The following is an 18,559-nucleotide window of genomic DNA, read 5'->3' on the forward strand; positions in this document are numbered from 1 at the left end:
AACTATTTGCTGAGAGGAATGTTGAATCAATAGAAGAATTTATTTTTTACCACAAGTTTTTGGAAAATTACATGTTTTTTTTTTTATACACAAAATTGTCACTTAAATGATTTACTGCTCACATGCCATGGGTACATGTGGAAATATTTCCCAAAATACATTCTGCTACTTCTCCCGAGTATGGGGGTACCACATGTGAGAGACGTTTTGGCAGTCTAGCCAAGTACAGGACCCCAAAATCCAATAAGCACCTTCAGGCTTTTAAAGGACTTTATTTCCTCATTACACTTCCAGACTACCTTTCACAGTTTCGGAGGCCCTGAAATGCCAAGATAGCACCTAACCCCCCCAAATGACCCCTTTTTGGAAAGTAGCCACCCCAAGGAATTTGATAAGAAGCATGGTAAGTATTTTGCAGATCTCATTTGTTGCCACAAGTTTTTGGAAAATGAAGAAAAAAAACAAAACATTTTTTCTATTCTTTTTTTATATTTCAAAACCTTGTGAGAAAAAATGAGATATGCAAAATACTCACCATGCCTCTTTTTAAATTCCTTGGGGTGTCTACTTTCCAGAAACGGGTCATTTGGGGGGGGGGGGGGGGGTTGGTGCTATCCTGGCATGTCAGGGCCTTCGAAACTGTAATAGGTATTGAGGAAGTGAAATGAGGAAGTTGCGCACCTTCAGGCTTTCAAAGTGGTCATTGGCTTTCAGGCTCCTGTATGTGGCTAGGCTTCCAAAAAGTCTCACACACGTGCTATCCCCATACTCGGTAGAAGTAACAAAATGTATTTTGGGGTGTAATTCCACATATATGCATGACTTGTGCGAGAAATAAATAATTTAAAATGACAACTTTGTGTAAAAAAAAAAAAAAAAATGTTTGTCATTTATTTTAATTAATTATTTTGTCATGCTTTATCATTTTCTCTAAACTTTGAAACATTTCTGTCATCTCTTTCTTATTTGGTACTTGTAATTCACTGTCAGATTCTCTCTTCTTCATAATATCCGCTATTTGTTGACTACAGCTACTATTCATGCCCAATGATAATCTAGGGCTATTTCCCAGACTAGTTTCCATTTCACCCTTTTCGCTTGCGCCTTGGGACCTTTCCTTGGGATGTATATTTCTTAATCGTACCCGTTTGAGACCCTTTGAGCCCACTTCCTTTATTCTTCATGTCCTCTATGGGTCTTATTTTCTTCTATATGCTCAAGACAGGAAGATCCCAAATGTCTATATTTTGTGACCCAGCCTTGCCTTACTATTTATCCTTTTACTTTATTTTTCTAAGTCTCCTTGGTCCTCTTCTCTTCACCACTTCATGACCCTTGGGAATCCCCCCCTCCTCTCCTTCACCCCTTGCTCCTCTATGCCACAAAGGATAACAGCACACAGTAAGCCCCACCCGTTCTCACTCACCCTTCTCTTTCTACGTTCTTCGGGTGGAGGGCTTTCCTCAGACGCTCAGTCCTCAGGGGGATTCCTCCGGGTCTCCTGGGTCTTTCTTTTATAGCCCACTTCTATTTGGGGTCCATCCTTAAATAGCAAGCTGGGTCTCCTGGGTCTAAGCCCATACAGCAAGCCGGGGAACGAAGCCAGGAGCGAACCAGCACCTCCTGCTCTCCTCGGGACGCCGGCCGGCTTCTTTTCCTCCCAGTGATCCTCCGCGGTTTACCACGTGGTCCCGCCTCGTCACCTCGTCTCCCAGCAACCCGGCTCGTCGTCACGTGAAGCTCGGGGGGATCGATCTCCTTCTCCACCTCACTGCTCCTCACATCACCGATTCTCCGGCTGCTCCACCAATGCCTTCCGCACTCCGGTGAGTCTGCCCCTCCTTAACATACATCTAGAGGGCCCCTGGGGAGGTCGGGAAGCGGAGCCTAGCGGGAAGCTACTGCCTCGCGCTCTCCTCGGCCGCCATGTTCAGGCTCCTCCCCGTGTACCGCACAGCGCTCCTCTTATTACAGCGCAATTCCATGGCATAGGACATCGGGGGATGGCAGGTAGTGAAAGATGAAATAAAGAAAAGATTGTGTTCCAAATCTTACTAAACAGACACAAGAACAAATAGCACTGTGAGTTACATGCATCAGAAACAATGCTGGAACCCCCAATCAGGTTAGACATGATCACCTAGTGGACCATTTGAGGAAATTCAAATTGATTTCACACTCATGCCTAATAGTGTATGATGCAAGCTTCTGCAGGCGATAGTGGATCGCTTTAGTTGCTGGCCCGAAGCATTTGTAACAAAGAGGATACCCACCATTGCTAAAATCCATTGCAAAGAAATCTTCCCTCGATGGGGATGTCCAGTAAGTATAGACTCACACGAAAAAACAGCATTTTCATCAAAGGTTACACAACAAGTAGGCAAACTGATGAGCATTGACTGGAAGTTCCACATACCCTACCATCCACAGAGTTCTGGTCAGGCAGAACGGGCAAATAGAACCCTGAAGGAAAAACTAAGGAAGGCATCAGGTGGGGCATTTAAGGGATGGGAAGTGTACTAGCCAGCTGTTCTGGCTGAGATGAGGATGATACCAAATAAAGTCACCAAGCTTTCCCACTTTGAAATTCTTATGGGCGGGTCATTCCCCACTCCCTGGACAAGAGGTCCTTTGGTAGTTACGTCAGGTGATTTACAATAAATCCAGGAAAGATATTTCCAGGAATTGATTAGGGTGCTGAATGGTGTATACGGTGATGTCGCTCTCATTTCCTCTTCCCACAGATTGTCCAACCCACCCATACAAGCCAGGAGATCGGGTAGAGGTTAAGGAACTTCACAAAAACAAGACCACAGATCTGCCGTACAGAGAACCTACCATAGCGACAGCTGTGACTGCTGATTCCAACGTCTGGATACATGCTTCTAGAGTAAAGAGGATCCCGGAACCTTCAAGGAACCAGGAGAAACAGACGGAACAAGGAAAGGGGACAGACCTACCAGCGTCCTCCAATCTTTAGAATGCTGCTTCATCCAGAGACAGCTTGGAAGAACATTCTTTTGATTGGTTGTCTCTCAGTGATAACTTTTTCAGTGGCTTACTGGGCTAGTCACTGCTACTATCATCCAGAAGAATGGCCACTAATCTATGGTCACAACAATAGGACTGTAAGTGACAGTGGACTAATAAAAAAGGAGCAGAAAAGATCAATGACCGAAAAGATGTCGTTTTTTTAAATGTAAGTATAGGTATGCCAAACTCTCAGATTTCGAGAGTTGTTGGGTTTGCAGTATGCTCCACCCCGAAACAATGAACATTCCTTTGTATGCTGCACCAAAAAATGTGACATCAATGTTTATTGGTAATCTGAGTATTATCCTTACAAATGTTACTACAAGGCCTAAATATAAAAAGGGACTGTGAGCTAATGGTAAAGTTGTTATTATATATTTATTTTTGTAACTTTACTCTGCATAAATCATTTAACAGTGTCATTTCATGAGATAATTACAAGGCCGTGTTTAGGGGTGGGGCAACTAGTGGCGAGTAACTCTTAAGGCCTGGCTAGTAGTTCAGGACTTTGAATTTTGAGCCCTGTATTTATTATTGTTAGGATCAAAAACACATAAAAAGGTATAAGGGCTCTTTCACACCAAGTGCTAAATAATCTAACTACTTGGAACGGTCGAGTGATGTAGTATTTTAAACTAGGCCATGTAAGCAGTCGTCTCAAAGATATACAAAAATACAAATTTCTGTACTCAAGGATGAGACAAAAAAGCCCTAATAGCTCAAAAACTGAGGATTGAGGAATTTCTTTCCTAGAAGGAAAATTCCAGACAACAAGTTCAACCAGTCAAAGAGTCCCTAATGTTCCTCCGCAAAACTCTGCAACTGAGCTAAAATGAGAAAGGACGCTCAGTTTTCCTTAACCAGAGTTCTATGTAATTCTCTGCTCCCAGAGTTCCTGAAGCCCAGTGGTGCTTTATATCCTCTCACCAACAGCTTTCTCCATCACTCATCATATACAAAATTCCTAAACAAGCTTGAATTGGATTGTTGGCCTTAAGAAACCTCTCATTTCAGAAATGACACATTTTTGTTTTTACATTAGGAGGTCTGTATGTGAGAGATAACAAGGAGACTACAGTGGTTACATTTGGGAATTGTTCTCTTGTATGACAAGCATGTGTTCTCAGTTCATCATCAAAAGGGACTGGGATAGACTGGAATTTCTGTGGTGCACTACAGCATCACCTGGATAATAAAAACAGGAAATGGTCACTAGTGAGGTGCCGGAGGGGGCAGATAAGAGCCAGCAACCGTGGAAGCAATGGCAATGCCTATAAATTAGTGCCCCGCCAGAAGTTAAAGGGAAACTTGACCCCCCCCCCCCCCAACTAGGGATGCACCGATAAATCATCAGCAGACAAAATATAATGGTTGAAAATAGTTTTATTGGCATTTTGCTGATAGGAAAAAAGGTGCCGGTAATGGCCACCGGAAAAAGTAAATTTGCTGCGATTTTATCACATTTAGGGTGCGGGTCATAGGTCATGTGACTCAAAAAATGTATCAAAAAACACAAAGACCGTCAATTAAAAAAACAAACAATATTTTTTGGCTTTTTGCTTTAAAACATATCCAATAAAAAAATAAAATTTCTTCATAAATTTAGGCCAAAATGTATTCTGCTACATGTCTTTGCTAAAAAAAAAAAATCCCAAAACCCGTAAATTAACTGATTTATGTGAAAGGTAAAGCGTCTACAAATGGTGGTATACACACTGGAATTTTTATTTATTTTTTATACTAGTAATGGCGGCGATCAACGACTTATAGCAGGACTGCATTCTAGCACTAAGTGGGAACTGACAAACAGCCATTGACATCCCCTGTGACATTAATACAGTGATCAGTGCTAATAAAAAGGTAATGACACTGGGCAGGAAGGGGTTAACATATGGGGCGATTAAAGGGTTAACTGTGTGTTGTGCTTACACTGTGTGCTGTTTTACTAAGGAGACATGCTGCTTTCTCATGCTGACAGGAGAGAGATCTGTATTGTTCACACACAGATCTTTCCCCTCTCAGCTTTAGCGGCAATCAATCACCGGCCGAGACCTGGTGATTGACATCCGTTGCAACCAATGGCAACGCAGGTAGGGCAAAGCGCACCCCCTACACGGAAATGCAAAATCACATACATTTACGTGATTTTGCACAGTGGCCACCCTCTAACAGTATATCTGCTATAGGGAGTTAGGTAAGTGGATATCTCTTTTCAGGCCTGGTTCACACCATTGTAGTTTTTTGCATTTTGTCTGTTTTGCAGTGCGTTTTGCGTTTCTGCTCGGAAGTTTTTGAAACTTTTTTTTATATGTTTAGTGTTTTTTGAATGCTTTATTTTTTGGGCTAACTTGTTCGGCTGTTTAAAAACACATCAAAAACACAAAATGTGTGTGTTTTTGCTGCGTTTTCAATGCATTTCAGGCCTGGTTCACATCAGTGCAGTTTGCATTTTGTCTAGTACTTTTTGCAGTACAGTTTTGCATTTTTTATACGTTTCGCGTTTTTTTTTTTTTAAATGTTTTGGGGGGAAAGACCTGCTGCTGGGCAGATTAAAGATGCATAACACAACAATGCAGCATGTGAGCATTTGTGGTATGTTTTTGATGCATTTCAGGCCTGGGTCACACCAATGCAGTTAGAGTTCTGTCCTTTTTGCAGTGCTTTTTGTATTTTTGCATGCACGTTTTTGACATTTTTATTTGGTTTGCAAATTTTTTTTTTTGGCCAACTTGTTGCTGGTCTGGCTAAGCATGCATCAAAAAATGAGTCAAACACATGAAAAATGAATCAAAACCACGTGAAAAAGGTGTAAAAAAATGCACTGCATGCGGTTTCTTTATTGAAGTCTATTGAACCAAAAACATGACGTTTTGTGTTTTAAAAAGTCCTGACACTTTCCAAAATTGCAGCAGCTTAAAAATGCATAGATGTGAACGTGTCCCCTAGGAAACCATATTAAATGGATTGTAGTGCGTTTCTGCAAAAAAAACGCATTGGCGCGAACCAGGCCAGGTGCTTTTTTTTTACTCGGCAAATATGCACCAAAAATGTGGCAAGCAGGAATTTTAACACTGCAAGGGAAGCGCAATGGACCGATGTGAAATCATACACTGAATTTAAAAGGATGCATTTTTCTTAAGCTTTTCTTGTGCCTTTTTTATTTTTCTTTTAAAAAACACGAAAGCACTTCAAAAACTGCTCAGTGTGAAAGCAGCCTATTAGACGAAAAGGTGCTTAAAATAAATGTATTCAAATTCATGATAGTAATTAAAAAGCCGAATATAATATTACTATATGTATATTTTCTATATTTAAACCACTTGCCCTCCAGAGGATTTACCCTCCTTCTTGACCAGGCCATTTGTTGCGATATGGCGCTGCGTTGCTTTAACTGACAATTGCGAGGTCATGCAACACTGTACATAAATGAAATTTATGTCCTTTTTTTCCCCACAAATAGAGCTTTCTTTTGGTGGCATTTTGCTATAAAACATATCTAGTAAAAAATAAATCTTAATACATTGTAAATTAATTGGTTTGCATGAAAGTTGTAGTGTCCACAAATGGCGGTATATATACTGGATTTTTTTTTTTTTTTACTAGTAATGGCAAGAATCAGCGACTTATAGAAGGACTGCGGCGGGCATTCTGACACTGGGGGGGGGGAACTAACTGCCACTGACATCCCAATGACACTAATACAGTGATCAGTGGTAATAAAAAGCACTGACACTGTACTGACACTGGGCAGGAAGGGGGTTAACATATGGGGCGATAAAAGGGTTAACAGTGTGCTGTTTTACATCATGCGCTGTGATTATTTTACTAGGGAGACATACTGCTGTGTGTTTCTCAAGCATGTCCTTGCTGGCAGGAGAGACCTGCGCCTCCTACCCAGAAATGGAAATCACACACACGCACACGCACACACGCAAATTTGTGCAACCCTGCCGCCCTGTAGTAATAGTTCTACTATAGGGCGGCGGGAAAGCGGTTAAACTGTCCATTTTGGTTTCGGTGTTATGCCAAATGCATCCTGAACTTTCAGGTTCGGTGCACCACTACCCAAAACACAAACAAACATTCACAGTGATTGCAGCTCTACACCGTTCCAAATTATTATTTTCTCATTTACCTAAATAATTGATGTAAATAACAGTCAGCATAATTCTCATGTTATCAACTATTAACCACATGCCGCCCAGCCACTGTAGAAATACGGCGGCAGGGTGGCACGGCTGGGCAAAAGCACGTTTTAAAACGTGTGTTTTTAAGCAGGTAGGGGGCGCGCGTGAGGTGCGCCGCCGCCCTACCTATCCCGCCGATCACAGCCGCGGATGTCAGTCGCCGGGTCACAGATGGTTGTTACCGGCTATGTCCCGGTGATCGACGGCAATCGCTGACAGAGAGCACAGCTGCAGTAGCTATGCTTTCTGTTAGTTCCCTGACAGCTCCAGGACACGCTGATTGGGACAGAAGAGCTTCTCTCTCCTGATCAGCACAATTGTCCGTTAAACTAGCACAGCGCTGTATAGCAAAAAAATGGCGTAAATTGCAGTATCTATACCATAGTTTGTAGACGCTATAACTTTCACACAAAGCAATCAATATACACTTATTGGGGTTTTTTTTTTTTTTTACCAAAAACATGTAGCAGAATACATTTTGGCCTAAATTTATAACCAACTTTGAGTTTACTATATATTTTTTATAGCTGAATGTAAAAAATATTGTTTTTCTTCAAACGTTTTGGCCTTTTTTTGTTTATAGCGTGAAAAATAAAAAGCGCGCAGGTGATCAAATACCACCAAAAGAAAGCTCTATTTGTGTGAAAAAAAAGGACGTAAATTTCAACATCCTAATCGCTCTGATTTTCCCCACAGAGGCTTTCCAAATTGCCATATTTTGGAGCTGCGGATTACTTTGCGTTGGGGATTTTACTATTTGAGGCTGCCTTTAATGCTTATCCCTTCCGTGGCCGTTTCGGCGATCTGAGTATAATACATGGTGTGCCATTCTTCCGGGCCCCCACTGACCCCGACTTCAAGGATTTTGTGGAAAAGGTACGTAATGACACAGTCCCAGCGGGACAGGGAAAGTAGACATTTAGGCTCATCCAAGGAGCCAGTGTGCTTTATAAATGCGGTTTAAACTTCATTTGCTTTGGGACTCTGAAAAAAGCAAAGCCCCATTCATTCTAATAATTGTAACAAAGAGTGTGCAAGGTGGTGGTAGAAACCTGTCACATGACCTTTAAACAAGTCATGTGACATCACTCCACCTATGACCAAGCATTCTTTGCAGCATTATGCAGAGAACACATCGCAGACTCCAGACTATGCTTTGCTTTTTATTGCCAAGATATAAATTGCCAGCACCGTGGGGAGTATTTCTTGTGATGTGTGGAGAATGGAAGCCGCAGGTCTCTATAAATAGACTTTAGCAGTTTTGTGCCATAACTGTCATCTTATGTTTTTCTATTTTGTTCCCCTACAGCTCCTGTGCAAAGATCCACAAAAGCGCAAAGAACATGTTTCCAACATACAAGATCACCCATTTTTCAATGTTATAAAAAACTGGTAGGAAGTGGAAGCGGGGGAGGCACGCCCTCCTGTTTTCATGCGTCGGAAGGTAAGTAAAAAAAAAAAAAAGGACGATGTACATACTTACCTATTTCCAAGCTGCTCCAGTAAGGTCAGGTGACCCGTCTTTCTTGTGTCAGCCAGCAGCGGCTGAAAAGGAGAGGAAAGAGCTCCGGCAATGGCTGGAATGCCTGGGACTGGTAACATCAACCATAGGTTCATATGGCCCAACCTTTGTTAGTGCTCACTCCTCTCCCTTGCAGCTGCCGCTGGCTGACACGGGGGAGCCAGATTAAGCAAATGGCTTGAAAAAAATATATATATACATATCCTATATATAGCATATATAGCCTGGAATTACACCTTAGTAAGACTAAAGGCAAACTTTTTTTTAGTTTTGGATAAAGTGGAGAGCGTTAGAACCCTTGCCAGTTTTTATTGCTGTCTGCACCCGTTAAAGAGATTCACAATGTCTGTCCTGCTTACTATTAACATTGAAAGTGAAAGTAAAGAGAACCCAAAATTATGGGTGATCCCCAGAAAAGTAATATAGGGGAATCTTCCAAGGGGACCCTGGTTCTGGTGACCTGGGGATCCCCAAAGGATTCCCTTCACTTGCAGGGATTTCCTCTAACTTCCTGTTTGGCTATGGGATGGGAAGTGAACTCTCTGAAAAGGGAAGCAGATGGTGAAGAAAAAAAAAAAAAAAAAAGAAGAGGATAGCAACAGGCAGAAAGTGAAATAAGGGGACGCATATAAAACTTTTAGAAGCGAGTTTGCACAATTCTAATAGTGGAAAATCCATATCCTTGCTTATGCATAGTGGTGACTGAGAATATCTCACAGTCCTAGGGACTTGGATACATACAGGGGGAAATTGTTCCCAGAAGTCAGGAGGCATTTCTGCCAACAGTGGGTTTCATTGTTTTCTCTTTTACAGGGTTTCAGAGACATGACAAGACAGAAGATAAAGCTGGAAGACCAGATGAATGACATGGACAAGAATGGAGAATGTTATGCACCTATTTCAGATGAGGAACAGAAACTTTTTCTATTTCAATGGTTTTTATTAATTTTTTAAACAGTATAAAACAGAGGCAATAAAACACGCCCACGCAGGGGCTATCAATTTCACAGATAAACAAAATGCAAAAAAAAAAAAAAAGGAAAAACAGTGCTCTAACGCCAACAGGGCAAAAGGTACGCCCACGCAGGGGCTATCAATGACACATAAGTTACAAAGAACAGAAACTTTTTAATGGCTTTTCTTTTATCAGTGACGAATGGCGAGCCATGATGAAGATGAAATGAAGCCATACACACCAGGTTGTAGAGAAAGAGAGAGAGAGAAGGAGAGAGAGAGAGGGAGAAGTAGAGAGGGAGGGAGGGAGAAGGATAGAGAGGGAGAAGGATAGAGAGGGAGAAGGATAGAGAGGGAGAAGGATAGAGAGGGAGAAGGATAGAGAAGAAGAGAGAATAGAGAGAGAGAGAGAGGAGAGAAGAGAGAGAGAGAGAAGGAGAGAGAGGGGGGGAGAGGGAGAGAGAGAGAAGGGGGGGGGAGAGAAGGAGGGGGGGGAGAGAGAAGGGGGGAGAGAGAAGGGGGGAGAGAGAGGGGGGGGAGGGGAGAGAGAGGGGGGGGGGAGAGAGAGGGGGGGGGAGAGAGAGAGAGGGGGGAGGGGAGAGAGAGAGGGGAGAGAGAGAGGGGGGAGGGGAGAGAGAGAGGGGGGAGAGAGGGGGGAGAGGGGGGAGAGGGGGGAGAGGGGGGAGAGAGAGAGGGGGGGAGAGGGGAGAGGGAGAGAGGGGAGAGGGAGAGAGAGGGAGAGAGAGGGGGGAGAGGGAGAGAGAGGGGGAGAGGGGAGAGAGAGAGAAGGAGAGAGAAGGAGAGAGAGAGGGGGGAGAGAAGGAGAGAGAAAGAAAGAGGGAAGAGAGAGAGCGCGAAAGAGAGGCGAGAGCGCGAAAGAGAGGCGAGAGCGCGAAAAAGAGGCGAGAGCGCGAAAAAGAGGCGAGAGCGAGAGAGACAGGCGAGAGCGAGAGAGAAAGAAGAAGAGGGAGAAAAGGGAACAGAGGGGGGAAGGAGAGAGAGAGAAAGGGAAGAGGACAGAAAGAAGGGAGAGGGAGAGGGGGAGGAAGAGGGAGAGAGATGGGGGAGGAGAGGGAGAGAGAGAGAGAGAAGGAGGGAGAGAGGGGGGAAGAGAGAGGGGGGGGGGAAGAGAGAGGGGGGAGGGGAGGGAGAGAGGGGGGAAGAGAGAGGGGGGGGAAGAGAGAGGGGGGAGGGGAGGGAGAGAGGGGGGAAGAGAGAGGGGGGGGGAAGAGAGAGGGGGGAGGGGAGGGAGAGAGGGGGGAAGAGAGAGGGGGGGGAAGAGAGAGGGGGGAGGGGAGAGAGAGAGGGGGGAGGGGGAGAGAGAGGGGGGGAGAGAGAGGGGGGGAGGGGGAGGGGGGAGAGAGAGGGGGGGAGAGGGGGGGGAGGGGGGAGAAGGGGAGAGAGAAGGAGAAGGGGAGAGAGAGGGAGTAGGGGAGAGAGAAAGAAAGAGGGAAGAGAGAGAGGCAAGAGCGCGAAAGAGAGGCAAGAGCGCGAAAGAGAGGCAAGAGCGCGAAAGAGAGGCAAGAGCGCGAAAGAGAGGCAAGAGCGAGAGAGAAAGAAGAAGAGGGAGAAAGGGGAACAGAGGGGGGAAGGAGAGAGAAAGGGAAGAGGACAGAAAGAAGGGAGAGGGAGAGGGGGAGGAAGAGGGAGAGAGATGGGGGAGGAGAGGGAGAAAGAGAGATGGGGGAGGAGAGAGAGAGAGAAAGAAAGAGGGAGAAAAAGGGCGAGAGACAGAGGGAGAGAGAGGGGGGGGGGAGAGAGAGGGAGAGAAGGAGAGGGGGGGGGGAAGAGAGAGGGAGAGAAAGACAGAAAGAGAAAGGGAAGAGAGAGAACAGAAAGAAAGGGAAAGAGAGAATCATATATACATACACTCATTGAACTCTCTTGCTCTCACATGGGGGGGGCAGCACAAAATCTAAATAAAAATGAAATACTAGTACTAAGGACACAATAATGCGAAGAGTGGGGAGACAGAAAAAATAACCCCCCCAAAAAAGGTGGTAAGTATAAAGGCCTGAATCCAGACCTAATTAGGTGCAATATGAACTGTCACAAAGACAACGTGAGTAATAATCAGCAAGTGCACATAAATAATACATAAAAATGTTAAGAACTGAACCCAGACCAAACTAAGTGCAATATAGATTGCGATGAAATACAACGTGAACAATAGTCACCAAGTGAACATAAATAATGTATTCAACATAAAATAGGACTAACACATCCTAAATAAAAGAGCAAAAAAAACAAAGAAAACTGTGCCAAAATCAAATGGCACAAGATACAGTCAGGTCTATAAATATTGGGACATCGACACAATTCTAACATTTTTGGCTCTATACACCACCACAATGGATTTGAAATGAAACAAACAAGATGTGCTTTAACTGCAGACTGTCAGCTTTAATTTGAGGGTATTTACATCCAAATCAGGTGAACGGTGTAGGAATTACAACAGTTTGCATATGTGCCTCCCACTTGTTAAAGGACCAAAAGTAATGGGACAATTGGCTTCTCAGCTGTTCCATGGCCAGGTGTGTGTTATTCCCTCATTATCCCAATTACAATGAGCAGATAAAAGGTCCAGAGTTCAAGTGTGCTATTTGCATTTGGAATCTGTTGCTGTCAACTCTCAAGATGAGATCCAAAGAGCTGTCACTATCAGTGAAGCAAGCCATCATTAGGCTGAAAAAACAAAACAAACCCATCAGAGAGATAGCAAAAACATTAGGCGTGGCCAAAACAACTGTTTGGAACATTCTTAAAAAGAAGGAACGCACTGGTGAGCTCAGCAACACCAAAAGACCCAGAAGACCATGGAAAACAACTGTGGTGGATGACCGAAGAATTCTTTCCCTGGTGAAGAAAACACCCTTCACAACAGTTGGCCAGATCAAGAACACTCTCCAGGAGGTAGGTGTATGTGTGTCAAAGTCAACAATCGAGAGAAGACTTCACCAGAGTGAATACAGAGGGTTCACCACAAGATGTAAACCATTGGTGAGCCTCAAAAACAGGAAGGCCAGATTAGAGGTTGCCAAACGACATCTAAAAAGCCTTCACAGTTCTGGAACAACATCCTATGGACAGTTGAGACCGACATCAACTTGTACCAGAGTGATGGGAAGAGAAGAGAATGGAGAAGGAAAGGAACTGCTCATGATCCTAAGCATACCACCTCATCAGTGAAGCATGGTGGTGGTAGTGTCATGGCGTGGGCATGTATGGCTGCCAATGGAACTGCTTCTCTTGTATTTATTGATGATGTGACTGCTGACAAAAGCAGCAGGATGAATTCTGAAGTGTTTCGGGCAATATTATCTGCTCACATTCAGCCAAATGCTTCACAACTCATTGGACGCCGCTTCACAGTGCAGATGGACAATGACCCAAAGCATACTGCAAAAGCAACCAAAGAGTTTTTTTAAGGGAAAGAAGTGGAATGTTAGGCAATGGCCAAGTCAATCACCTGACCTGAATCCGATTGAGCATGCATTTCACTTGCTGAAGACAAAACTGAAGGGAAAATGCCCCAAGAACAAGCAGGAACTGAAGACAGTTGCAGTAGAGGCCTGGCAGAGCATCACCAGGGATGACACCCAGCGTCTGGTGATGTCTATGCGTTCCACACTTCAGGCTGTAATTGACTGCAAAGGATTTGCAACCAAGTATTAAATAGTGAAAGTTTGATTTATGATTATTATTCTGTCCTATTACTTTTGGTCTCTTAACAAGTGGGAGGCACATATGCACACTGTTGTAATTCCTACACCGTTCACCTGATTTGGATGTAAATACCCTCAAATTAAAGCTGACAGTCTGCAGTTAAAGCACATCTTGTTCGTTTCATTTCAAATCCATTTTGCTGGTGTATAGAGCCAAAAATGTTAGAATTGTGTCGATGTCCCAATATTTATGGACCGGACTGTATGTGCAAAACTAATCATACAAGGTGCATGAAACTATAAATGCATCATAAATAATACATAAAAATGTAAAGGCCTGAAACCAGAACAAACTAAGTGCAATATAGATTGTGATGAAAACAACATGCACAATAATCAACAAGTGAACATAAATGATGTATTCAATATAATTGGACTAACACGTCCTAAATAAAAATGGCACAGAAAGCGCAGTGCAAAGAAAACTGTGACAATCAAAAAGCAAAAAAATATATGTGCAAAACTAACCATACAAGGTGCATGAAATTAAAAATGCACCTTATAATCAGGATTGATGCCAGTGAAAAACGCAGTGGAAATAAACGTGCGTCAATAAGCACAAAATAAAAATTTAAAGCATTGTGACATATAACAAATGAGTGACCATCAAAATAAATATAAGCGATCATCAAATCGACATAAAGTCCATGTAAATAGACCACCAACTCCAAACGAACAAAGCAACTGGGTGAAATGAATGATATATCCGTCACCGGCTAAAATGCCTCCTCACCTCCACGGCAAGACACCAAGGGGCCACACAGCTTTCAGGCCTCACACTCCCAGGGCCCTTAATAGATATCCAAGATGATGGAATCACACCAATCACAGGAATATGGCCTTCCTACCTTATAACCGAAATGATTTCAGTAGTGTTGAAACTGGTAATCCTTTTCACAGGAAAATCAGCCAGCTCAGACGTACTCTAGAGGAGAAAGAGAGAGCACAAACTTTAACAAAGAAATGCCAAATGAACACTTATATCACATCAGTTGAAATCAGGCCTCAAACACATGTATTGATATGGGTTTATACTTCCAGGGTGTACCAAAACGGCGGCGACCATCACCACGCTCCGCTAACAGACCCACACGTTACTGTCCGTGTGAAGTCACTTTTTTTTTTTACATTTTGGGACTTTTTCATTTATAGAACAAAAAAAATAAAAATCTCAGTGGTGAATAAATACCACCAAAATAAAGTTTTATCTGTCTCAAAAAAATTCATATGGGTACAGTGTTGCATGACCGCGCAATTGTCATTCAAAGTGTGATAGCACTGATAGCTGAAAATTGGCCTGGACAGGAAGGGGGTAAAAGTGTCTGGACCTGAAGTGGTTAAAAAACAAGTTCACCTTTTGGGCAAAAATAATAAATGCACATTTTTTTGCAGGTAAACAAATGTGCATTTATTATTTTTGTCCAAAGGAGCCTGGAAAGCATTGCACCAGAGATCAGAAGATCGCTGATGCCATGCAGGTCTCCTGTAGACCTGTCAGAATATCGGTTTGCCATACAGGATGTACGGTCAAGCAGATATACCGACAGGAAGCTTCAATGACCTATCACGGTGCTCCACAGCATCGAGGTAGTTCATTGACAACTACAAGCCCAAAGCCGCTAAGGCTGCCGGGACTTGTAGGCACTCATTGACAGAAAAAACAGCGCAAACCGATATTAAATATACATCCCAAGACTCAATTAATGCAGAAAAATTATTAATATTTTCTTGAGATCGTCCCACTCCAAATATATTAGATAGGATAAAGTCCTTATTCCGAGACCCTTGACCAGTAGTCACACCCGTTTGTTATAATCACACACCGCACTCACCAGATATAGGTGAATGAAACGCCTTACATTTTGGACTCGGAATCCAAGATCCCTTCGGATCAGCCTCCAATCTCAAGCTGCAAGTAGAAATCCCAAATTGTAGGTAAGACTAACGTCTTTCTCTCAATGCCTCAGAGATCCAAACTGGAATTTAAATCAGCCTCCAACCTCCAGGGCGACCAAAGATCACTATCTTAAAAGAATGTAATCAGCATTTGTTTAATGTGTCTGAAGCCAAACTGCCACATAGCCAGGGTAAAGATCTCACAGTCAGCAATCGATGACAGCATGTAATGACATGGTTGATTTCTCCCTCTAGCAAGATAGCACCTGACGGCACCGGACACCGGCTGGCGCTCCACTCACCAGAAGTGACGTGGTACTTTGGACGGCAAAGCCGAAAGTGCTTCAACACGTTTCGCCCCTTCTCCAGGGCGTTTTCACAGACAATACTCCGGCCTTCAGCCGTTAATATACTATGTTTGCGACCCCCCCCCTATTCCGGATTGGTCAACTACTATTAACCAGGAAGATTCAGCTGTCCGCCATTTCTCATGCGGGATCCCTTTACAATATAGATCACATCACAAAAACCGACTAGATGACAATACAACATTCCAGTTGCAGGATAACATTACAACGAACAATCACTAATTAAACGGTATTCCAATATTTCAAAATAGTCCCATGGAGAATTAAAGCACCGCTCAATTATAACAATGCCTCTTACAGATATAAATATCCACATTCTAAAAATCTTTAATTATATTAAAAAGACAAAAATATATTTAAAAAAAAAGGAATTTATAAAGAAAAAATATTATATGCATATTAACCACTTGAGCACCTGAGGATTTACCCCCCTTAATGACCAGGCCTTTTTTTGCTGTTTGGCGCTGCACTAATTCAAATGATAATTGCGCAGTCATGCAATGCTGTACCCAAACAAAATTTACATCCTTTTTTTCACACAAATAGAGCTTTCTTTTGGTGGTATTTGATCACCTGTGCGCTTTTCATTTTTTGCGCTATAAACAAAAAAACCACAAAATTTTTGAAAAAAAACAATATTTTCTACTTTCAGCTATAAAAAATATATCGTAAACTCAAAGTTAGTCATAAATTTAAGCCAAAATGTATTCTGCTACATGTTTTTGGTAAAAAAAAATCCTGTGCATTAGAGGGCAAACTGGCGCTATCTAGGAGGGGCGCTAACACTATCGGAAGTCACCAGTGACACTAATACAGTGATCAGTAAAAATCTGTTCACTGTAATCAATGACACTGGTGACAGGGCAGTAAAGGGGTTAACGGGGGGGGGCGATCAAGGGGTTAAATGGGATTACTGGTGTACTAGCGGGCAATCTGGCACTATCTGGGAGGGGCGCTAACACTATCGGAAGTCGCCAGCGACACTGATACAGTGATCAGTAAAAATTGGTTCACTGATCAGTGACACTGGTGACAGGGCAGTGAAGGGGTTAACTGGGGGGCGATCAAGGGGTTAAACGGGATTACTGGTGTACTGGCGGGCAATCTGGCGCTATCTGGGAGGGGCGCTAAAACTATCGGAAGTTGCCAGCGACACTGATACAGTGATCAGTAAAAATTGGTTCACTGATCAGTGACACTGGTGACAGGGCAGTGAAGGGGTTAACTGGGGGGGGGGGGGGATCAGGGGGTTAAATGTGTCCTAGGTGTGTTCTAACTGTTAGTGTAGCGCTTTGTACTCACTTTTACTGTGTCTTCTTCTCTGTCTTGAACGGAATGTGTCCAGGCAGAGAAGAATGACATCATATCCTGCCCTGTGTAAATGTCAACACAGGATAGGACAGGGACCGATCATCTGATTTCAGCCAGAAATCACTGGCTGAAATCTAATGATTGATCCCTCCTGGATCGAATCGTGTCACCCGCGGGTCGGCGGGACGCGCGCACCCCCTACCTGCGAAAGTGTCGGGAGCGCAGAGCCCGTTTTAAAACGTGCTTTTGCGCTCCACTGCTGCCCTGCACACGTATATATACAGTGGCAGAGCGGCAAGCGGTTAACACATAAAAAAAATAAAAATTAAGAAAAATTATAAATAAAAATAAAAAATAAAAAAAATATAATTCTAAAAATAAAAAATTTAAAAAAAAAAAAATAATATTAAAAATAAAATAAAAATGTATTGAAAATCTTAATGCCCAAACACCATAAATCTTTACAAAACCAGATGGAACTCTACCAATTGGAAAGAAAACAATTTATATCAATGTCCACATTTAACCCTTTAGGGGCCAATGTGACTAACTGATAAATCCATTTTGTTTCATTCTGTGAAACAGACTTGACCAAATCACCACCACGCCAAGGGGCTGTGATTTTGTCTATGCCACAGAACAGCAACGAACATGGATCTCTATTGTGAAATAACCTATAATGATGAGGTGGTTCTCCCTATATACTGGAGGTGACATGGACATTCTAACAGATACGTTACGTGTGTACTTCCACATGAAAAACTCCAATCTTATGGGACATCCCATTAGACCGGGACTGAAAATGCGTATATTTCTTTCTATTCTTATCCCCCTTCATAGTCCTACATGCTAAGCACCTCCCATAGCCATGCTAAGCACCTCCCATTTAAAGAAGCCCACTCTATCTAAAAAAGTAAGCTTCGTCAAGGGTGCATCAAGGACATTTTTTACCAGCCTACTCCTAAGGGTTGCTGGTTTCCTATAAATAAATCTGGCTTCTTAGGCAATAAATCGATTAATACATCGTTTCTCATTAAAATAGGCCAGTGATTACCAATATTTTTCTCTAATAATTTATATTGTTTAGAGAACCCAGTGATAAAGGCTAGATCACAATTATCATTTTTCCTGCTTTTTGTGCATAATAAATCATCTCTGTTCATCTTTTTGACTTGTTCTTTTGTATCAATTAAGTTCTCCATCTTGTAACCTTTTTCTTCAAACCTCTGTAGCAACATATCAGACTGTATTTCAAAATCCCTATTATCATCACAATTACGTTTAATTCTAATTAGTTGGCTTTTTGGAATTGCACTCAACCACCTCCTATGATAACAGCTGTGATTGGGGATGTACCCATTTCTATCTACCTCTTTAAAGCGAGTACGGGTACAGAATCTATCCTCATATTTAAAGATGATTAAATCCAAAAAATGTATAGCCGTAGAACTAATATTATCGGTGAAAGAGATATTAAATGAATTCCTCCCCACATCCTGAATATATTCCTCCAATGCTCCCTGAGTTCCATCCCATATTATTACAAGATCAACTATAAATCTC

The 18,559-nt window shown here is 42.6% G+C and overlaps 2 protein-coding genes across 2 annotated transcripts in view; one reads left to right on the plus strand and one right to left on the minus strand.

Annotated features, from left to right (window-relative positions):
* Positions 1-18,559, minus strand: part of LOC149437658 (protein kinase C delta type-like) — a 66,505-nt gene that overhangs the window by 44,028 nt on the left and 3,918 nt on the right. Inside the window, exon 2 of the mRNA XM_089660791.1 lies at positions 14,270-14,346. The gene's annotated coding sequence lies outside the window, so the exon portion shown is untranslated. The remainder of the gene's footprint in view (positions 1-14,269; positions 14,347-18,559) is intronic.
* Positions 1-18,559, plus strand: part of LOC149437659 (uncharacterized) — a 61,823-nt gene that overhangs the window by 13,569 nt on the left and 29,695 nt on the right. Inside the window, exons 7-9 of the mRNA XM_089660793.1 lie at positions 7,919-8,096; positions 9,556-9,677; positions 15,573-15,720. Coding sequence (XP_089516919.1) covers positions 7,919-8,096; positions 9,556-9,677; positions 15,573-15,720 — 448 coding nt within the window. The remainder of the gene's footprint in view (positions 1-7,918; positions 8,097-9,555; positions 9,678-15,572; positions 15,721-18,559) is intronic.

This window comes from Staurois parvus, unplaced genomic scaffold (assembly GCF_062004578.1).
Source record: "Staurois parvus isolate SC_StPar_1 unplaced genomic scaffold, SC_StPar_1.0 ptg001274c, whole genome shotgun sequence".
NCBI classification, from domain to species: domain Eukaryota; kingdom Metazoa; phylum Chordata; class Amphibia; order Anura; family Ranidae; genus Staurois; species Staurois parvus.